Below are 24,391 nucleotides of genomic sequence, written 5' to 3'. Positions count from 1 at the left end.
ATTAATACACATTTTTACCTGGGGTGCCCAAACTTTTGATCCCCACTGTAGATAGATAGATATGAGATAGATAGGCGAAATAGAATGCAGCACACCACTGTTGCAGTCAAAAAAAATAGATTTATTCCATAGCGTGCAGAGGACTACGTTTCACCGGTCTCACACTGGCTTTATCAAGACTTGATAAAGCCGGTGTGAGACCGGTGAAACGTAGTCCTCTGCACGCTATGGAATAAATCTATTTGTTTTGCCTTCAACAGTGGTGTGCTGCATTCTATTTCGCCTATTTGGATTAAGGAACCGGTGGACCCAGGCTCCAATTAGGCGAGCACCCCATACTGACTATCACCTGATTCTATTTGATGTGCTGCTTCTATTTGGATTTTTTAGATAGATAGATAGATATGAGATAGATAGATATGAGATCAATATGTATGAGATAGATAGATTTGAGATAGATATGAGATAGATAGATATGAGAGATAGATAGAAATGAGGTAGATAAATATGAGATAGATAGATAAGAGATAGATAGATAGATAGATATGAGATAGATAGAAATGAGGTAGATAGATATGAGATAGATAGATAGATAGATATGAGATAGATAGATAGATATGAGATAGATATGAGATAGATATGAGATAGATATGAGATAGATATGAGATAGATAGATAGATAGATATGAGATAGATAGATATGAGATAGATATGAGATAGATAGATAAAAAGTCCTAACAAGCAGCACATCCGCCCAGGTAGAACACGTATAAGGTGCACGCCGTCATCGGGTTCCTGGTTAGGGGGGGATCCAGCATCAATCCATAGTAAGGACCGCAGCACACGTGAGATTGAAGTAAAGTTCAGTATTTTATTGTATCCCTACAACATGGAGTGATGTTTCTGAGGTCTGTTTCTTATGTTTGAGAAAGGAGGTGAGAGACCTCAGAAACGTCGCATGTTGTAAGGATACAATAAAATACTGCACTTCAATCTCACGTGTGCTGCGGTCCTTTCTATGGATAGATAAATAGATATGAGATAGATACAATTATTATTCATTGCTGCTGATTGTTCTAGTCTTTGTTTTCATGGCTACATAACAATGGCCTGTGATGCCCGCTTTATACCTTGTGCCCTGTACACACTGATCGGTTGGCAGGATGATGACATTTCTTCCCCAGACTAAACCTTCTGTCTTTCCGCAGGCAGTGAAGGGGCAACATTGGACTGGAAAGGGTTTAAAGATGCAGACCAAGGAACAATGGAGAACAGCTCGGTCCACGGAAGCAGCACTCACAGACCATCCAATGAGGTACCATGTTGTCTACGGCATCCACCCCCCCATCTTTGGTCCCAGAACTCAAGGAGTTAATTTCGTTTTGGGCATTTATTTTCCCTAGAAATTCCTGTTGTTACCTGTGCCCCCCCCTTCTCGGTGATTTATGAGGCCGAATCTATGTCATTGCGTCAGACGCTTCCTTTCTAGGTTTTGTACACCTGCCCGGGATCCGCAGCATTTTGCTTGTCAGCACATTTTTCCCGCATGATTTCTCCATAGGAAGTTATGGCAGAGGCTCCAATAGAGGAAGACGCCGCAGCTGCCGATGTGGGTCAGGACACAGAGACAGATGATAGAGACGGATGATTGAGACAGAAACATTCCTGGTCCTGGACAAAATGTTGCTATTGCTTTTGGACAGATGTTGCTATGGTTACTGACAGACACTAATGAGCATTATAATTATAATTTTTTGGGTTAGATATTTCTATGGTTACCCAAGTACCATTGCGATGATCTGGGGTTAATGGAGTGTATGAAGCACTGGTGCTATGACTAAATCAGAATTCGTGACGTCAGGGTAGTGTTAACCTCCACACTCTAAGGATAGCAGCTTCCTGGGTCAAGTGCTAAGACAATAACGACCACAGATACAGGGTTTAGGGAAACTGCTTCAACTTTACTCAGGAATTTGCAGAATAAACAGGAAAGGTTCGACATTTAAAGGGGTACTCCGGCCCTAAGACATCTTATTCCCTATCCAAAGGATAGGGGATAAGATGTCTGCCCGCAGGGGTCCCGCCGCTGGGGACCCCCGCAATCTTGCATTTGGCACCCACTTCTTTGAGCTACACGCCGCGCTACCAGCTCACAAACTACCGGGTGCCAATCACAGGGCCAGAGTATCGTGACATCATGACTCCGCCCCCCTGTGTGACGTCCCCCCACGCTATGCAAGTCTATGGGAGGAGGCGTGACTGTCGTCACGCCTCCTCCCATAGACTTGCATAGCGGGGGGTGACGTCACACGGGGGCGGAGTCGTGACATCACAATACTCTGGCATCTAGTTTGGGAGCTGACATCGCGGCGTGCAGCTCAATGAGGTTGGTACCGAATGCAAGATTGCAGGGGGTCCCCAGCGGCGGGACCCCCGCGGTCAGAAATCTTATCCCCTAGCCTTTCGACAGGGGATAAGATGTCTCAGGGCCGGAGAACCCCTTTGATGCAAAACTTCGCTGAAGGATGCTTTAGGGATCATTGTTGCTTCTAGGCACTATGGGACTTGTAGTTCTTTCTGACTAGCTTCTTGCTTCCTGAAATTTACTTAAGACTGGTCTGAACTTGACTGAATGAATCTATAAGACTTTGGAGCTAACAAACACTAAGTCTGCTCTTCACTTAGGAATCCTGTTTTGGGCCTTACCGCTAGAATGGACCTACATGGACAAGAGTTGCCTGAGGGTTTCTTTCTTACATTATCCTTTTGGAAATTGGCTTGCACAGTGCAAGGTCGGCGGGATCCTGTGAAGGGTGTTGTCACTCAGGAACAGATTGGTACAGGAACTGGGTATCCTAGGCCTGTCCCCATGTGATGAGGTAAAGGTCCACTGCAGAGGTCTGAAGGTGACATCCACTCTTCTCAACTCCCACTCTCGACTAACTAGCTGTATATAGTTGCAGTATTATAGTAGTTATATTCTTGTATAGAGGAGGCAGTATTATAGTAGATATGCACAAAAGAGAAAGAGAGGGACGTCACTCACCAGGATACGGTGCAATTTTCTTTATTTCAAGGGTGCAGAGACATGGAGCACGGACGCCAGAAGGTAGGACTAAATCATCAGTGAGAAGCTGGGTGACAGCTGTTGCGCGTGCGTATCACGCTTCTTCAGACCCTGAAGAAGCGTGATACGCACGCGCAACAGCTGTCACCCAGCTTCTCACTGATGATTTAGTCCTACCTTCTGGCGTCCGTGCTCCATGTCTCTGCACCGTTGAAATAAAGAAAATTGCACCGTATCCTGGTGAGTGACGTCCCTCTCTTTCTCTTTTGTGCATCTTTTGTGATTGCTGCATCTTTAAGGGACTTGGAACCACACAGTGTACAGTGCCTGCCAGCACTTTACGGAACTGTTGCGGACATATTCAGGAACCAGGTTGCATACAACTTGCTGCTGAAGCATTAAGGGAGGAGCGCTATTTGGGGTAGAGGTGCCGACTATCCACTCTTGCCGAGTTATTATAGTAGATATATTCTTGTATATAGGAGCAGTATTATAGTAGTTATATTCTTGCATATAGGAGCAGTATTATAGTAGATATATTCTTGTATATAGGAGCAGTATTATAGTAGTTATATTCTTGTATATAGGAGCAGTATTATAGAAGTTATATTCTTGTATATATGAGGCAGCATTATAGTAGTTATATTCTTGTATATAGGAGCAGTATTATAGAAGTTATATTCTTGTATATATGAGGCAGCATTATAGTAGTTATATTCTTGTATATAGGAGCAGTATTATAGTAGTTATATTCTTGCATATAGGAGCAGTATTATAGTAGTTATATTCTTGTATATAGGAGGCAGTATTATAGTAGATATATTCTTGTATATAGGAGCAGTATTATAGTAGTTATATTCTTGTATATAGGAGCAGTATTATAGAAGTTATATTCTTGTATATATGAGGCAGCATTATAGTAGTTATATTCTTGTATATAGGAGCAGTATTATAGTAGTTATATTCTTGTACATGGGAGCAGTAGTATAGTAGTTATATTCTTGTACATAGGAGCAGTATTATAGTAGTTATATTCTTGTATATAGGAGCAGTATTATAGTAGTTATATTCTTGTATATAGGAGCAGTATTACAGTGGTTATATTCTTGTATATAGGAGCAGTATTATAGTAGTTATATTCTTGTATATAGGAGGCAGTATTATAGTAGTTATATTCTTGTATATAGGAGCAGTATTATAGTAGTTATATTCTTGTACATGGGAGCAGTAGTATAGTAGTTATATTCTTGTACATAGGAGCAGTATTATAGTAGTTATATTCTTGTACATAGGAACAGTATTATAGTAGTTATATTTTTGTATATAGGTGCAGTATTATAGTGGTTATATTCCTGTATATAGGAAGCAGTATTATAGTAGTTATATTCTTGTATATAGGAGCAGTATTATAGTAGTTATATTCTTGTATATAGGAGGCAGTATTATAGTAGTTATATTCTTGTATATAGGATCAGTATTATAGTAGTTATATTCTTGTATATAGGAGCAGTATTATAGTAGTTATATTCTTGTATATAGGAGCAGTATTATAGTAGTTATATTCTTGTACATAGGAGCAGTATTATAGTAGTTATATTCTTGTATATATGAGGCAGTATTATAGTAGTTATATTCTTGTATATAGGAGCAGTATTATAGTAGTTATATTCTTGTACATGGGAGCAGTAGTATAGTAGTTATATTCTTGTATATAGGAGCAGTATTATAGTAGTTATATTCTTGTACATAGGAGCAGTATTATAGAAGTTATATTCTTGTATATATGAGGCAGCATTATAGTAGTTATATTCTTGTATATAGGAGCAGTATTATAGTAGTTATATTCTTGCATATAGGAGCAGTATTATAGTAGTTATATTCTTGTATATAGGAGGCAGTATTATAGTAGATATATTCTTGTATATAGGAGCAGTATTATAGTAGTTATATTCTTGTATATAGGAGCAGTATTATAGTAGTTATATTCTTGTACATGGGAGCAGTAGTATAGTAGTTATATTCTTGTATATAGGAGCAGTATTATAGTAGTTATATTCTTGTACATAGGAGCAGTATTATAGAAGTTATATTCTTGTATATATGAGGCAGCATTATAGTAGTTATATTCTTGTATATAGGAGCAGTATTATAGTAGTTATATTCTTGCATATAGGAGCAGTATTATAGTAGTTATATTCTTGTATATAGGAGGCAGTATTATAGTAGATATATTCTTGTATATAGGAGCAGTATTATAGTAGTTATATTCTTGTATATAGGAGCAGTATTATAGAAGTTATATTCTTGTATATATGAGGCAGCATTATAGTAGTTATATTCTTGTATATAGGATCAGTATTATAGAAGTTATATTCTTGTATATATGAGGCAGCATTATAGTAGTTATATTCTTGTACATAGGAGCAGTATTATAGTAGTTATATTCTTGTATATAGGAGCAGTATTATAGTAGTTATATTCTTGTATATAGGAGCAGTATTACAGTGGTTATATTCTTGTATATAGGAGCAGTATTATAGTAGTTATATTCTTGTATATAGGAGGCAGTATTATAGTAGTTATATTCTTGTATATAGGAGCAGTATTATAGTAGTTATATTCTTGTACATGGGAGCAGTAGTATAGTAGTTATATTCTTGTACATAGGAGCAGTATTATAGTAGTTATATTCTTGTACATAGGAACAGTATTATAGTAGTTATATTCTTGTATATAGGTGCAGTATTATAGTGGTTATATTCCTGTATATAGGAAGCAGTATTATAGTAGTTATATTCTTGTATATAGGAGCAGTATTATAGTAGTTATATTCTTGTATATAGGATCAGTATTATAGTAGTTATATTCTTGTATATAGGGGCAGTATTATAGTAGTTATATTCTTGTATATAGGAGCAGTATTATAGTAGTTATATTCTTGTACATAGGAGCAGTATTATAGTAGTTATATTCTTGTATATATGAGGCAGTATTATAGTAGTTATATTCTTGCATATAGGAGCAGTATTATAGTAGTTATATTCTTGTACATGGGAGCAGTAGTATAGTAGTTATATTCTTGTATATAGGAGCAGTATTATAGTAGTTATATTCTTGTACATAGGAACAGTATTATAGTAGTTATATTCTTGTATATAGGAGCAGTATTAGAGTGGTTATATTCCTGTATATAGGAAGCAGTATTATAGTAGTTATATTCTTGTATATAGGAGCAGTATTATAGTAGTTATATTCTTGTATATAGGAGGCAGTATTATAGTAGTTATATTCTTGTATATAGGAGCAGTATTATAGTAGTTATATTCTTGTATATAGGAGCAGTATTATAGTAGTTATATTCTTGTATATAGGAGCAGTATTATAGTAGTTATATTCTTGTATATAGGGGCAGTATTATAGTAGTTATATTCTTGTACATATGTGCAGTATTATAGAAGTTATATTCTTGTATATAGGAGCAGTATTATAGTAGTTATATTCTTGTATATAGGAGGCAGTATTTTAGTAGTTATATTCTTGTATATAGGAGCAGTATTATAGTAGTTATATTCTTGTATATAGGAGCAGTATTATAGTAGTTATATTCTTGTATATAGGAGGCAGTATTATAGTAGTTATATTCTTGTATATAGGAGCAGTATTATAGTAGTTATATTCTTGTACATAGGAGCAGTATTATAGTAGTTATATTCTTGTATATATGAGGCAGTATTATAGTAGTTATAGTCTTGTATATAGGAGGCAGTATTACAGTAGTTATATTCTTGTATGTAGGAGCAGTATTATAGTAGTTATATTCTTGTACATTAGAAGCAGTATTATAGTAGTTAAAATCACACACACGGTAATAATGCCATCTATTGTGTCCCACACAGTTCTTTTGCCTGCTTCTGTGCCCCAAAAAGTAAATTTACTTATTTATATATACCGTATTTATATATATATATATATATATATATATATTTTTTTTTTTTTTTTTTGCACAACCAGTTGTACTTTGCAAAGAAACCTTTTATTTTACCAGAAAACGCACGGCGAAACAAAAATATTATCTGCTAAATTCTTCTCCTCCTACCACTAAGCTTCTGTTCATGTGACAGTGGGAATCAGATATTGGTGTTACATTTACATTGGCACGAATGCTGTACTCTTATGAGTAAAGGCAATTGGCAAGTCTCACTGACTGAGACCGCCATAAAAATCTTACATCAGGCATATTATGTCCTGAAGAAGTTACATGCCATTTTTCCATCTGTGTCGCAGTTGGGTTTTTAAAGGGGTACTCCGCCCCTAGACATCTCAACCCCAATTTAAAGGATAGGGGATAAGATGTCTGATCGCGGGGGTCCCACCATTGGGGACCCCCGCGTTCTCCCTGCTGCACTCAGCGTTCGTTTAGAGCGTCGGGTGCAGCGCCGGAGGCTCGTGACATCACGACTGCGCCCCGCTCGTGACGTCATGACCATGCCGCCTCAATGCAAGTCTATTGGAGGGGGCGTGACGGACGTCACGCCCCCTCCCATAGACTTGCATTGTGGCGGCATTGCCGTGATATCACTAGTGACATGACGATGGGGATGTGATGTCCCCATTGACCAGTGTATTTGGGCATTCCTTTCCCCCTTACACCGGCTACTTGCCTTCTGGGGTTACGACCTTCAGGAACACCCAATGCAGTGTTCAAGTTAGCACAATATATCCTTTTAACTGCTAGAATACAACTAGCGTCTTAATGGAAAAACACGGCTGTATTGTTCTTCGCGGTAATCTCTAGGGTAAATGTGATCATTGTAAATGAGAAATTCTCTGCTGTGCGCGCAGATGCATAGGAACTTTTCAAGAAAGTCTGGACACCCTGTCTGTAGTCAGCCTAGCCCCGGATATGACCTACTATATTGGACTTTAAAGGGGTACTCCGGTGGAAACATTTTTTTTATTTTTTTTATTTTTATCTACTGGTGCCCAAAAGTTAAACAGATTTGTAAATGACTTCTATTAAAAAAAAATCTTAATCCTTCCAGTACTTATTAGCCGCTGAATACTACAGAGGAAATTACTTTCTTTTTGGAACACAGAGCTCTCTGCTGACATCACGAGCACAGTGCTCTCTGCTGACACCTCTGTCCATTTTAAGAACTGTCCAGAATAGGAGAAAATCCCCATAGAAAACATATGCCGCTCTGGACAGTTCCTAAAATGGACAGAGATGTCAGCAGAGAGCACTGTGCTCGTGATGTCAGCAGAGAGCTCTGTGTTCCGAAAAGAAAAGAATTTCCTCTGTAGTATTCAGCAGCTAATAAGTACTGGAAGGATTAAAATAAATGTTTAATAGAAGTAATTTAAAAATCTGTTTAAATTTCTGGTTCCAGTGGATTTAAAAAAAATAATTTGTCCATTTTAAGAACTGTCCAGAGTTGCATATGTTTTCTATGGGGATATTTTCCTACTCTGGACAGTTCTTAAAATGGACAGAGATCTCAGCAGAGAGCACTGTGCTCGTGATGTTAGCAGAGAGCTCTGTGTTCCAAAAAGAAAAGAATTTCCTCTGTAGTATTCAGCAGCTTATAAGTACTGGAAGGATTAAAACATTTTAATAGTAAGTAAGTAATTTACAAATCTTTTTAACTTTTTGGCACCAGTTGATTTAAAAAAAAAGTTTTCCACCAGAGTACCCCTTTAAGACAACTTGTGCCCCTTACGTTGTTTCCTAGCTCCAATCCTCTGCTTTTTCACGTTCAAACAGCGCCCCCCTCCTGTAATTCCTTGTGCTTCAACTAAGCATGTGGAAAGTTGAATTATGGGTCATCATAACCATTGGCAACCGGCTATAAGCATCACGTTTTGGGCCAGTAATTATCAACGAATTGTGTCAGAAATGACTGAAAATATTAGGAAATATAAATATAATATAAACCCGTGGCCCAGAGGTGTAACTTGTAGCTTCTGGGATCCGATGCAAATTCTGCAACAAGGCCCTATGGGGGAGATTCATCAAAACCTGTCTAGAGGAAAAGTTGCCCAGTTGCCCATAGCAACTAATCAGATCGCTTCTTTCATTTTGCAGAGGCCTTGTTAAAAATGAAAGAAGCGATCTGATTGGTTGCTATGGGCAACTGGGCAACTTTTCCTCTAGGCAGGTTTTGATAAATCTCCCCCCATGTGCCAATATAATACAGTGACCCCCCGACCTACGATGGCCCCGACATACGATAATTTCAACATGCGATGGCCTCTCAGAGGTCATCGCATGTTGAAGGCAGCATCAACATACGATGCTTTTGTATGTCGGGGCCATCGCATAAACGGCTATCCGGCAGCGCAGACTGCTTCAGTTGCCTTTGGATAGCCGTTTACGGTGCCCCGTGTGCTCAGGTGATGGTCTCCTACCTGTCCTCGGGGCTCCGGAGCGTCCTCTTCACGATCCCCTCCATCGCCGGCGCTCTCCATCGTCGTCATCAAGTCGCGCGCACGCCGTCCCGTCATCCAATAGGAGCGGCGTGCGTGCGTAGTGATGTGATGACGGCGACGGAGAGCGAGGATCCCGGGGGAAGCAGAGACGTTCCGGAGCGTCGTGGACCTCACGGGAACGTGGAGACAGCGATGGAGGACGACATCCAGGACAGCGGTGACGGTCCGGAGCGGCGGGGACAAGTGAGTACAGCTTCCTATACTTTACATTGCACGGATCCCTCAACATACGACGGTTTCAACAAACGATGGTTCATTTGGAACGGATTACCATCGTATGTTGAGGGACCACTGTACTGGTCTCTTATGAGGCAGGTTTGCTTTGGGGCCCCCTTAGGCACCAGGGCCCCGGTGCGACTGCTACTTCTATAGCTACACCCCTGACGACGCCTGTGATGATCTGTTTGCAGCCCCAACATCTTGTAGGACACCTGTGGCCTACTAGAGGGATTGGTGGGGCAGGAAGCCAAAGGCTTCCTGCCCCACCAATCCCTCTAGTAGGCCACAAAGGGATCCATGTCCATAGGTCATAGGAATGTGGTGGTTGTTAGGGGATCCGGGACATCGGGGCACATGGGCCCTGACTATAAAACCTCCTCATCGCTGTGTGGACTGTGATATTATCCAGTCCCCATATCTCAGGCACTGTTCCCAGACAGCTCGTTCCACCTTCAATATCCTCTCTGGTTGTAGTTTGTGTTGACCTTGAGTTTATGTGTTAAATTTATTACATTGTCAGAATGTTCTGTGATTATAAAAGGTTCAGAGCTACAATGTTATTATCAGCTGCTGCAAAACACAATATAATATACACCAGAAGATATCCGGGTTATACCAGCATGGTCCATATCACTATATACATGAGATATATAACTTATACCAGCTGTACATATATATTATATACAGTATATACCAAGTTATACCAGCATGGTCCATATCACTATATACATGAGATATATAACTTATACCAGCTGTACATATATATTATATACAGTATATACCAGGTTATACCAGCATGGTCCATATCACTATATACATGAGATATATAACTTATACCAGCTGTACATATATATTATATACAGTATATACCAAGTTATACCAGCATGGTCCATATCACTATATACATGAGATATATAACTTATACCAGCTGTACATATATATTATATACAGTATATACCAGGTTATACCGGCATGGTCCATATCACTATATACAGGAGATATATAACTTATACCAGCTGTGCATATATAATTATATACAGTATATACCCAGGTTATACCAGCATGGTCCATATCACTATATACAGGAGATATATAACTTATACCAGCTGTGCATATATCATTATATACAGTATATACCTAGGTTATACCAGAATGGTCCATTACACTATATACAGGAGATATATAACTTATACCAGCTGTACATATATAATTATATACAGTATATACCCAGGTTATACCAGCATGGTCCATATCACTATATACAGGAGATATATAACTTATACCAGCTGAGCATATATAATTATATACAGTATATACCCAGGTTATACCAGCATGGTCCATATCACTATATACAGGAGATATATAACTTATACCAGCTGTGCATATATATTATATACAGTATATACCCAGGTTATACCAGCATGGTCCATATCACTATATACTGGAGATATATAACTTATACTAGCTGTGCATATATATTATATACAGTATATACCCAGGTTATACCAGCATGGTCCATATCACTATATACAGGAGATATATAACTTATACCAGCTGTACATATATATTATATACAGTATATATACCCAGGTTATACCAGCAGTACATATATATATTATATACAGTATATACCCAGGTTATACCAGCATGGTCCATATCACTATATACAGAAGATATATAACTTATACCAGCAGTACATATATATAATTATATACAGTATATACCAGGTTATACCAGCATGGTCCATATCACTATATACAGGAGATATATAACTTATACCAGCTGTACATATATAATTATATACAGTATATACCCAGGTTATACCAGCATGGTCCATATCACTATATACAGGAGATATATAACTTATACCAGCTGTACATATATATTATATACAGTATATACCCAGGTTATACCAGCATGGTCCATATCACTATATACAGAAGATATATAACTTATACCAGCAGTACATATATATAATTATATACAGTATATACCAGGTTATACCAGCATGTTCCATATCACTATATACAGGAGATATATAACTTATACCAGCTGTACATATATAATTATATACAGTATATACCCAGGTTATACCAGCATGGTCCATATCACTATATACAGGAGATATATAACTTATACCAGCTGTACATATATATTATATACAGTATATACCAGGTTATACCAGCATGGTCCATATCACTATATACAGGAGATATATAAGTTATACCAGCTGTACATATATATTATATACAGTATATACCCAGGTTGTACCCACATGGTCCATATCACTATATATAGGAGATATATAACTTATACCAGCTGTACATATATAATTATATACAGTATATACCCAGGTTATACCAGCATGGTCCATATCACTATATACAGGAGATATATAACTTATACCAGCTGTACATATATAATTATATACAGTATATACCCAGGTTATACCAGCATGGTCCATATCACTATATACAGGAGATATATAACTTATATCAGCTGTGCATATATATTATATACAGTATATACCCAGGTCATACCAGCATGGTCCATATCACTATATACAGGAGATATATAACTTATACCAGCTGTACATATATTACATATATATTATATACAGTATATACCCAGGTTATACCAGCACGGTCCATATCATATATACAGGAGATATATAACTTATACCAGCTGTACATATATATTATATACAGTATATACACAGGTTATACCAGCATGGTCCATATCACTATATGCAGGAGATATATAACTTATACCAGCTGTACATATATAATTATATACAGTATATACACAGGTTATACCAGCATGGTCCATATCACTATATACAGGAGATATATAACTTATACCAGCTGTACATATATATTATATACAGTATATACCCAGGATATACCAGCATGGTCCATATCACTATATACAGGAGATATATAACTTATACCAGCTGTACATATATATTATATACAGTATATACCCAGGTTATACCAGCACGGTCCATATCACTATATACAGGAGATATATAACTTATACCAGCTGTACATATATAATTATATACAGTATATACCCAGGTTATACCAGTATGGTCCCCCACACAATGCAATTTCCCCTTTAAGGGTTCCCATCAATATGTGGAATATGATCTGAGATGTTCTATTTCACTATGAAGGGATTGAAGTCTGGTCAGCGGCACAATGGGTTTCGGTAATTAGCGGGATATCTATGTCCTTTACATCATTTAACACTCATCTTCTGGAAAGAGACAAGGGAACATGGAGCCGGTCATGCAGAACAGCAGATAACAGACATTAAAGGGAGACAGCTTAGAGGGGAGAGGATGGCGGCACAGTTCTCTATGTGTCACTCTCTGGCGGTATCATTATGACAGGAGCTGGGGTGTCATTTTCTGGGTGTCACCATAAGTCTGGGTGTCCTATGTGATCGCTCTTTCTGTCGCTTCATTCAGATTCCGGAGCTTTCAATCTATATGTTAATTTTGGCGTGTGGGTGTATATCTCCTGGAAGTCCCCAGGTTGCTCCTGGAAGTCCAGCCCTTGCAAAACTGCAACTCCCAGCATGCCCAGACAGCAACGTTGTGGTTTTGCAACAGCTGGAGGCACTTTGGTTGGGAAACACTACCCTACGCAGTAGCTCAGTGTCTCATTATCTAAAACCGGCCATAACGGCTGCCTCAACACACACATCTCCTAAAATACTCTGTGCTGCTGTGGACACTGCAATCTCTACCTCAGTGGTCTTCAACCTGCGGACCTCCAGATGTTGCAAAACTACAACGTATTTATTTATTGTTATTACGATGTGCGTATTTTATTTCTTTAACGCCATTCTTTATTCTTTTTAATTTTTTTTATTACAATGTGTGAACTTAGCCCTAGATTGCAGACTACAATTTTTTTGTACTGTTTTTTACATTTTTGGATGCCATTTTTTTTTTTTTTCGATTACGATGTGTGAACTTAGCCCTAGATTGTAAACTGCAATTTTCCATGACTATTATTCACAGTTCTGCTCCACTGGGGTAGAAAACTACACGGATATTAACATATTCCCTGTGCCGCCTGCCTGTGACCTGGAGCTGACACATATGAGATCAGCTGCTGAGAAGACGTCTCACCCTCCCCCTCCCCTCTCCATATTAGAGACATGTGCAGCATTGTTGTCAGTTCTTATACCGTCTGATACTTTTTGTTGTGGTTTTGCGAAGGATCCGAAATGTAAATCCAAACATTGTTTTCGGTTTGTCTTATGAGCAATTGGTGGAGGTAAATTGCGGAATTATTTGTGTTGACGTCTTCTCTGGTTCTTTCCAGGATCGATCGTACTGAGGAGGATGAGGACTTTGGTATTGATCCTATGTTTTTATGGGTCCTGGCAATGTGATTGTGTTTTGTTTTTTTCATTTGTTGTTAGGTTTTATGTGTTTTTATTCCCAAGATATTTATAAATTCAACAGGATCAATATCTGGTGCGACTTGGGACAGAGGCGTCAAATGATGCTCCTGGTTCTCTAAGTGATAAATCTGTAAAAGGGCAAATACTTGTGTTGTATGAGGCATTTGGGTGCCCTTAAAGGGGTACTCCGGTGGAAAACTATTGTTTTTCATATCAACTGACTCCAGAAAGTTATACAGATTTGTAAATTACTTCTATATAAAAGTCTTTATCCTTCCAGTACTTATCAGCTGCTGTATGTTCCACAGGAAGTTGTGTAGTTCTTTCCAGTCTGACCACAGTGCTCTCTGCTGACACCTCTGTCTGTGTTAGAAACTGTCTAGAGCAGGAGCAAATCCCCATAGCAAACCTCTCCTGCTCTGGACAGTTCCTGACATGGACAGAGGTGTCAGCAGAGAGCACTGTGGTCAGACAGAAAAGAACTACACAACTTCCTCTGTAGTATACAGCAGCTGATAAGTACTGGAAGGATTAAGATTTTTAATAGAAGTAATTTACAAATCTAGGCAAGAAAAAAGTCCTTCTTCACTGTCTCCATAATAAAAGTCCAAGTATTCACAGCACTGGTAAAACCATTTGTTTATTGAAATTCCATTAAAATCGACAGAATACAAAAAATGGTGCAGACTGGCATGTTTGAGGTAAAAACCTCCCCCTCTGACGCGTTTCTGCCCTACCGGGCCTTAGTCACAGATGATGATTAAGGCCCGGTAGGGCAGAAATGCGTCGGGGGGGGGGAGGTTTTTACCTCGAACATGCCAGTCTGCACCTTTTTTTTGTGTCCTGTCGATTTTAATGGAATTTCAATAAACAATTGAACAATTTTACCAGTGCTGTGAATACTTGGACTTTAATTTACAAATCTGTTTAACTTTCTGCAGCCAGTGGATTTGAAAGAAAATGTTTTCCACCGGAGTACCCCTTTAACCCCTTAAGGACCAAGGACGTACCTGTACGTCCTTGGTCCTGCTCTTCTGATATAACGCGGGGTTACACAGTAACCCTGCGTCATATCACGGCGGGCCCGGCGTCATAGTGAAGTCGGGACCCGCCTCTAATAGCGCGCAGCACCGATCGCGGCGCCGCACGCTATTAACCCTTTAGCCGCGCGCTCAGAGCTGAGCCGCGTGGCTAAAAGTGAAAGTGAAAGTTCCGGGCTAGCTCAGTCGGGCTGTTCGGGATAGCCGCGGCTAATCGCGGCATCCCGAACAGCTGACAGGACAGCGGGAGGGCCCCTACCTGCCTCCTCGCTGTCTGATCGCCGAATGACTGCTCAGTGCCTGAGATCCAGGCCTCGTTGATCACTGGTTTCTTATGAGAAACCAGTGATCAACATAGAAGATCAGTGTGTGCAGTGTTATAGGTCCCTATGGGATAACAATGATCAGTATAAGAGATCAGTGTGTGCAGTGTTATAGGTCCCTATGGGATAACAATGATCAGTGTGTGCCTATGGGACCTATAACACTGCAAAAAAAAAGTGGAAAAAAAAAGTGAATAAAGATCATTTAATTCTTCCCCTATTAAAAGTTTGAATCACCCCCCTTTTCCAATAAAAAAAAAACACAGTGTAAATAAAAATAAAAATAAACATATATGGTATCACCGCGTGCGGAAATGTCCGAATTATAAAAATATATCATTAATTAAACCGCTCGGTCAATGGCGTGCGCGCAAAAAAATTCCAAAGTCCAAAATAGTGCATTTTTGGTCACTTTTTATATCATTTAAAAATGAATAAAAAGCGATCAATAAGTCCTATCAATGCAAAAATGGTACCGTTAAAAACTTCAGATCACGGCGCAAAAAATGAGCCCTAATACCGCCCCATAAACGGAAAAATAAAAAAGTTATAGGGGTCAGAAGATGACAATTTTTAACGTATTAATTTTCCTGCATGTAGTTATGATTTTTTCCAGAAGTCCGACAAAATCAAACCTATATAAGTAGGGTATCAATTTAATCGTATGGACCTACAGAATAAATATCAGGTGTTATTTTTACCGAAAATACTACGTAGAAACGGAAGCCCCCAAAAGTTACAAAACAGTGTTTTTTTTTTCAATTTTGTCGCACAATGATTTTTTTTTCCCGTTTCACCGTAGATTTTTGGGCAAAATGACTGACGTCATTACAAAGTAGAATTGGTGGCGCAAAAAATAAGCCATCATATGGATTTTTAGGTGCAAAATTGAAAGAGTTATGATTTTTTAAAGGCAAGGAGCAAAAAACGAAAATGCAAAAACGGAAAAACCCCCGGTCCTTAAGGGGTTAAAGAGTACCTTTCATATCACAGAAAAAACGATGCTTCTATATTTATTACTCACTAGATCATGCCAATGCTTTACATGTCTTTTTTTTATGTCTAGCTTCTGTATTTGGCTCACAAATCCCTCTGTTCTTCTGCTCACTCATTCTGACATCCACTGCTGCTCAGGAAGGGGCATGTCTGAAGCAAGCACTCAGCCTGTCCTCACTTACCTTGCATTTACTTCCTTCCAGAGTCTGCTGTGCTGTGCTGGATCCCTTCATCCTATCACTGCAGGCTGTTCTGTAACCCCCTCCTCTCTGTTTTCATGCTGCAGTCTGATAGGACAGGAGTGAGCACAGAGGAGTGCTAGTCCCGCCCCTTACATCCTGGACTTTGTCCCTGCCTGTGCTTCAGCTGGGACAGAGATGATGCTGCAGCCAGACAGGATTATGTTCTAAATGGTATGGGGACCCCTAGTGGTCTTTTTTTTTTTATAAGCCATTTCTTTTTTATATCTATAAAAAGGAGATAAAAAAGGATAAAGTATATCAGAAAGGTGAATGTTTTGTCAAGATGTACAACATGTAAAAAGTTTTTGATTCTGACAGGGCCTATTTAACTATACGGGCTCGGGTGTGACTGATATCTCTGTATGACCTATAGTTCACCCCCACCCCGACCGGGTTCACATTCTAGTATAGGTATAAGGGCCTTTACCACTCCTAGCTTCTGCTGTCATGTCAGGCAGGGAATAGTGCAGCCCCCAACTGGGCATCGTTCCCTATACTGTGTAAGTGCTGGGCGTAGAACATTCACAAAAGCAATAACAAGCATCGCCGCCAGCTCAACATCATCCAGTAAGGGAAGTCTCCATCAGCCAATGTCATCTGACATTGATAGAGGACGTGTGTGCCTCCTCATTGACGATTCTGAGCTGATGGCGATGTTTAACTTGTTATGAATCTTTCTTATTTGTGAGGGTGAGGAGCAATACTTCCCTGTAGGAGGGGATTGTCTGAAGTTGGTGGCAGTCGCCAAAGATTAAAAAAAAAAAAAATATATATATATATATATATATATATATATATATATATATTCCTGTTCCTAGCTTCCGCCCCTGATGAAGTTCCGCCCAACCCCAAGGCCTTGTTGGCTTAGTTGAAGGGGTATCCCTCGCGATCTCCCTGCAGCACCCGCATTCTATGCGGGGGCTGCGTCTCCAGTTTCGGAAACCTCAGTGTTTCCGGGACTGAGGACGTGACGTCATGCTACGCCCCCTCCATTCATGTCTATGGGAGAGGGCGTGACGCCAGTTTTGGAAACCCTTCGGGTTTCTGGGACTGGGGACGTGACGTCACGCTACGCCCCCTCCATTCATGTCTATGGGAGGGGGCGTGACGCCCCCTCCCATAGACATGAATGGAGGGGGCGTAGGGTGACTTCACGTCCCCAGTCCCGGAAACCCGAAGGGTTTCTGAAACTGGAGACACAGCCCCCGCATAGAATGCGGGTGCTGCAGGGAGATCACGGGGAGGGGGGATCCCAGCGGCGGGCCCCCCGTGATCAGATATCTCATCCCCTATCCTTATGATAGGGGATAAGATGTTTTTGCCCTGAATACCCCTTTAAAGATACAGGACTGGTTACACATTTACCGTTTTATCTATATACAGTCGTATAAATCCCTACGTACATCATTCAAGGAAGCCGTGTAACAACATTCATAGGGGCTGTTACAAGCAATATAGAAGCAATCGCCGAACTGAAAAAAAAAGCCATGGAATTAGATATTTTACAACCTACGGAGGTTTTCTACTTTAGACATGGGAATTGCAGCTAAGCTTATTACAGTTAAAGCATCAGCGATCAGTTATAATCTATGGCAGAGCCGGGCAGCACATCTTCAATTTCCCTACAGCTCCCCCACAGTAGAAGTGAAGTATTACATGCTGCCAATACAACATAATGGACAAGTCTGTGTAATCCCACGGTATGGCTGGTCCTCCAGAAAAGAGCAACACTCTTGGTAGCCATTCTGTAACCTTAGCAGAAGGGAACTCAGAAATGTCTATTTACCGAGGATTTTTTATTTTATTCCGTGATGTAATACCATCTCCAAATCTCCGGAAATATTGTGAAATCCTTGCCAACTATCCTGTCAGCTTCCAGCTGGTTACGTTGTATATCTGCTCTCTGCTCCGGCTATTGAATTCGCCTTCTACCTGGAGCATTCGTTTTTGTCTCATTAAAGGGGTACTCCCCTGGAATTATTATTATTATTATTATTTTTTTTTTTTTAAATCAACCGGTGCCAGAAAGTTAAACAGATTTGTAAAACTACTTCTATTTAAAAATCTTAACCCTTCCAGTACTTATCGGCTGCTGTATGCTCCACAGGAAGTTATTTTCTTTTCTTTTTTTTTATTTCCTTTCTGTCTGACCACAGTGCTCTCTGCTGACACCTCTGTCCATGTCAGGAACTGTCCAGAGCAGGAGAGGTTTACTATGGGGATTTTTTCTCCTGCTCTGGACAGTTCCTGACATGGACAGTGGTGTTAGCAGAGAGAGCACTGTGGTCAGACAGAAAGGAAATTCAAAAAGAAAAGAACTTCCTGTGGATCATACAGCAGCTGATAAGTACTGGAAGGGTTAAGATTTTTTAAATAGAAGTAATTTACAAATCTGTTTAGCTTTCTGGCACCAGTTGATTTAAAAAAAAACAAAAAAACAAAAAAAAACCTTTAACCTCCAAGGCAGCGGGGGTAATGTTTTCCGCGACACATTATAAAATTGCTGTGTGTTGTGCTCACAAAGAGAAGTAAAGGGATAATTTCCAGCGCTGTATAAATTGTTGTCACAGATTTCTCCCTGCAGGAGCAGAGACCCCCTGAGGCGGCAGCATTAAGACCCCCCCTTTGTTTTCCCTATAAACAAGCCTCGCAGCCCGGCCGTCTGCATCATAAAGCCCTTAGTAGTCTTTCCCTCAGCCCATAACTCAGAGCTGTCATGGTGACTGCAGAGCAGACTGCAGCATGTTACGTGGGTCCGTCTGGAGCAGGCGGGGAGACTAAGCCCCAGCAATCTGGAGGAATTGCTGCAGGAAACCCAAAGAGGCATTGAGAATTCTGTCTTGTTTATTCCAAGGCCGAGCGCCACAATGACACCAATGTCCCACGAATTCAGAAAATCCATCTTGGCTCTCTATTTATACTCGGAAATATTTAGCATTGTATCATTCGGAATGTATGACCAAATAGACAGTTGTCTGTAATGGGGCCTTCGGGATTGACTATTTACACCCATGGCTGACTAGAAAATATCCCACAAAGATTAATTTTATGGTTGCCCAAAGATAAACCAGCAACGGAGCCAGGTGTGTATGTAGTAAAGAGAGGGCCCAATGGTAAAGATTAAAATGGGCCCAAATTATGGTCTCCGTTTCGCTTCCCTATGGATGAAAGGAAGTTTTCCCTCTACACCAATTTTCATCATCACTTGGATACACTGGCCCAGATTTATCATAGAATGTCTACGGTAGCGCCATTTTCCCATGTTTATTTGGGTGGTGGGTTTGACTAGCGTCCATCTTATTTATCAAGAAGGTGCAGCAGGATGAGGGATTTTGCGCAGCTCTGCTGTGGTGGGAAAAGCTCTACCGCATACACTTATTCTAGACACTTGTGAGGGAGAGAAGTAGACACTTTGCTGGGTCCTGAATTTGGCAGGTTAGGTGTTTTTACTTTCACAGAGCTGCCGGGACATTTTTACTTGCATTTTAGACGCTACAATCAAATTTGACTGCGGTGTCTTAGGGGTTAAAGCCGGGCATCACCGCGATCGGTGATGTCTGGTATTAGAGATGGGTCCTGGTGGCAGATAGTGGCAAGGACCACCCAACTATGACCCGCGCTCAGCTCCTGAACACGTGTCATAGAAGGGGAGTGGGACGCTGTCGTCCGCAAGAGGTTAAAGGTTGAATTGCGGAAGGCAGAAGTGATCCTCGCGCCTACTGGTAGGTGGTGTAACTTTGCGCCTAAAAAAGTACCTTTGCGCACAAAATAGCGACTTTTGATAAAAGTCGCAAATGATAAATACGTGACCATTGCATGGTCAAAAAGAAAAAGTTCTATGGGTGGGCAAAAAGAGTGAAACTGTCTATATCAAAAGACGCATAAAAAACGCTAAATATGAACTGCGCCAAAACATAGGCCCAAAAAATTGATCTAAAAAGCAATGATAAATCTCCCCCAATGAGCCCTGCACAGTTTGTCATCACCTAGTAGCATGGGCAATGGAATCAATTAAATAGGCGCCATCATAGGGAAAAAAAAAACTTCTTGGAATCCTCTACACGATCCACCAGCGGTAGAACCTCCACCGGGCGAACAGGCTCCAGGGGTGTGGGGAAAATAAAGCAAGGAAAAAAGAGAACGCTTCTATACGGGCGCTCCCGGGGACTGGAATAATTAACCGTAGGGCACGGACTTAAAATAAAAGAGGTTTATTGAAAAGAAATACGGACAATGCATTTCGAGTTAGAACTCTTCGTCAGGTCCAACTGGGAGGGATCTCCACCAACCTGCTCTTGGAGAACTGCAAATTATAAATGAATTCTGCCTTTTTGCGCACCCCTGCTGCCTTAAAAGGGTTCTCCGGCCCTAAGACATCTTATCCCCTATCCAAAGGATGGGGGATAAGATGTCTGATCGCGGGCGCCGTGCCACTGGGGACCCCCTCATTTTAGCATGCAGCACCCACCTGTCAGCACTACAGGAAGCGCTGGAGGCTCCAAGTCTTATGCCTCCCGACCATGGGGACTGAGTATCGTGATGTCACGACTCCGCCCCCGAGGGACATCATGCCCCGCCCCCTCAATGCAAGATAAAAATTAAAAAGTAAATGGGAAAGATAAATAGGTGTTATAACTATCACAGAATGGGGTACTCCACTGCTCAACGTTTGGAACAAACTATTCCGAACGCTAGAGCCGATGCCGGGAGCTCGTTATGTCATGCAAGTCTATGGGAGGGGGTGTGACGACTGCCACGCCCCCTCCCATAGACTTGCATTGAGGGGGCGGGACTATGACATCAATCGGGGGCGGATAGGGGATAAGCTGTCTTAGTAACCCATTAAACTGTTTGTCACCCGTACACCAATATAGAATGTAATAAGCCTTCAATGGTGAGTGCAGCATCTTTATCTACATGAACAATTATAGGTGAAGCCTGCAGAGCAGAAATCTGCTGAAAAATACAATACAAAATGTGTGTCTCCAATTGTTGCAAAACTACAACTCCTGCTGTCCCAGTGATGGCCACCCCAGCAGTATCGAGCCCCATTCCCCTTCGTCCTTTGTTTCTGGAGGTCTGACCGATGGAACGCACGTTGTTTTCGACCAAAGCCAATATGACTTCTTGCACATTTATTGCTACCTAATTAGTCTAATTACACTGAGATCATTCGGCTGAACATTTTGTTGGCAGGAGGAGCAGACGTAAATAATCCAGAATGACCTGACTCTGTAGGTGATATAATGTGCGGCAATTACTGCTGTCGTTGTCGGTATAACACGTAGGTGGTAGTCGTTGGGTAACATATACAGGGCGTGTGTATAATGTGTCCTGCATGGTTACGTCACTATGTCACTGAGCTGTTAAAGGGGTACTCCGCTGCTCAGCGTTTGGAACAAACTGCTCCGAACGCTGGAACCGGCGGCGGGATCTTGTGATGTCATAGCCCCGTCCCCTCATGACATCATGCCCCGCCCCCTCAATGCAAGTCTATGGGAGGGGGCGTGACATCCGTCACGCCCCCTCCCATAGACTTGCATTGAGGGGGCGGGGTGTGACGTCATGAGGGGGCTATGATGTCACGAGCTCCAGCTTTCGGAGCAGTTTGTTCCAAACGCTGAGCAGCAGAGTACCCCTTTAACTATCACATACAGTGCACCCAGCAACATGTTATCTGGGGGTCTACACATCATAGAGAGGGTACCTGCAGCTGCTATATGGCGCATGGAGAGGGGGGGACTCCAGCTCAGATGGGCCCCATCTGTCAATCATGCAGACCTCCTCCTTTCCATAGACCAAAAAGACAAATCCCAAGGATCACCCCAACTTCGACTCCTACAAACATGGCTGGAAAAGACAAAAGGAATTTTCACCCTAAAAACCTTCTCCCCCCTTTTTCAATCTTTAGGACTGTGCATTTACCTCTTGTAGAAATGTTAAAGGGGTACTCCAGAGAAGAAAAAAAATGTTTATAAACCAACTGGTGCTACAAAGTTAGGGTGCATTCACACAGAGTAATTCAAATTTACGAGCGGAAAAAAGAATTTTATTTTCGAGCAAAATTTGCACGGAATTGCGCGCAGAAATGGGGGAGAAAGAAGTGAATGTTTTTTTTAGCCATTTCCATGCGAATTCCGCGCAAATTCCGCATGAAAACGATGTTGGGCGGAATTTTTTTTTACCACTGACTTCTCTTGATTTCTGCTAGCAGATTCCGCTTGAAGAATGAACATGCATCTTTCTTCAAGCGGAACGGAATTCAGAACAGGACAGCGGAAAAAAACATTAAAGTCAATGGGCAGAGGAGATGTGACTTAATTTGTAGCGGAGAATTAAAGAAGAATTACTCAAGTAAATTCCTCTTGAATTACTCCGTGTGAACGCACCCTTATACAGATTTGTAAATTACTTCTATAAAAAAAAAATCTTAATCCTTCCAGTACTTATCAGCTGTTGTATACTCCAGATGAAGTTGGGTAGTTCTTTCCTGTCTGATCACAGTGCTCTCTGCTGACACCTCTGTCCATGTCAGGAACTGTGCAGAGCAGGAGCAAATCCCCCATAGCAAACCCCTCCTGCTCTGAACAGTTCCTGACATGGACAGAGGTGTCAGCAGAGAGCACTGTGATCAGACAGGAAAGAACTACACAACTTCCTCTGGAGTATACAACAGCTGTATAACTTTCTATCACCAGCTGATTTGGAATTCTTGTTTTCCTTTGGAGTACCCGTTAAAAGGGGTACTCCGCCCCTAGACATCTTATCCCCTATCCAAAGGATAGGGGATAAGATGTCAGATCGCCACGGTCCCGCTGCTGGGGAGCCCTGGGATCCCCGCTGCGGCACCCCGCTATCATTACTGCGCAGAGCGAGTTCGCTCTGTGCGTAATGACGGGACGGAGCAGTGTGACGTTATGGCCCCGCCCCTCGTGACATCCCGGCCCATCCCCTTAATGCAAGTCTATGGGAGGGGGCGTGGTGACTGCCACCGCCACCGCCCCTTTGGATAGGGGATAAGATGTCTAGGGGCGGAGTACCCCTTTAAGGCACTGTCTACCTGTCTACAGTGTGCTCACTGTATAGAACTACTATGTAGGTTTTCCATGGCTGTTTTGTATGTGTACTACTTGTATTATTATTATTTGGCACTATATAGTGGTAGTATTTTTGTGGAGTGACTGAAGACACTGGGTGATAGTATTATATAAACGTTGCATGATACTGGTATTTGTACTGTATGGAGTATTATGATAAAGGAATTACCAGGGAAGTTTCATAAGTGTTGTATAGAACTATTATACAGGCTCTGTTTAGTATTATTAGTTGATTCTGTATTGTTGTAGGTCTAAAATCTTGTCCTGACATCCTTGGACAGCTCTTTGGTCTTGGCCATGGTGGACAGTTTGGAATCTGATTGATTCTGTGGACAGGTGTCTTTTATACATGTACAAGCTGAGATTAGGAGTGTTCCCTTTAAGAGAGTGCTCCTAATCTCAGCTCATTACCAGTATAAAAGATACCTGGGAGCTAGAAATCTTGCTGATTCATAGGAAGTCAAATACTTATTTCACAGAGTAAAGTCAAATTCAATTTA

At 40.9% G+C, this 24,391-nt stretch overlaps 2 protein-coding genes across 3 annotated transcripts in view; one reads left to right on the top strand and one right to left on the bottom strand.

Moving 5' to 3' along the window:
- Positions 1–16,756, bottom strand: part of ZYX (zyxin) — a 270,649-nt gene extending 253,893 nt beyond the window's left edge. Inside the window, exon 1 of the mRNA XM_056529087.1 lies at positions 16,735–16,756. Within this exon, the coding sequence (XP_056385062.1) occupies positions 16,735–16,741 (7 nt within the window). The 5' untranslated portion in view covers positions 16,742–16,756. The remainder of the gene's footprint in view (positions 1–16,734) is intronic.
- FAM131B (family with sequence similarity 131 member B) overlaps positions 1–24,391 on the top strand; it is a 125,276-nt gene that overhangs the window by 41,972 nt on the left and 58,913 nt on the right. For both annotated transcript variants that reach the window (XM_056529094.1, XM_056529093.1), the window contains exon 2: positions 1,208–1,314. In XM_056529094.1, the coding sequence (XP_056385069.1) occupies positions 1,208–1,314 (107 nt within the window). The remainder of the gene's footprint in view (positions 1–1,207; positions 1,315–24,391) is intronic.

This window comes from Hyla sarda, chromosome 7 (assembly GCF_029499605.1).
Source record: "Hyla sarda isolate aHylSar1 chromosome 7, aHylSar1.hap1, whole genome shotgun sequence".
In the NCBI taxonomy this organism is placed as follows: Eukaryota; Metazoa; Chordata; class Amphibia; order Anura; family Hylidae; genus Hyla; species Hyla sarda.
This window is presented reverse-complemented; position numbering and strand designations above follow the sequence as displayed.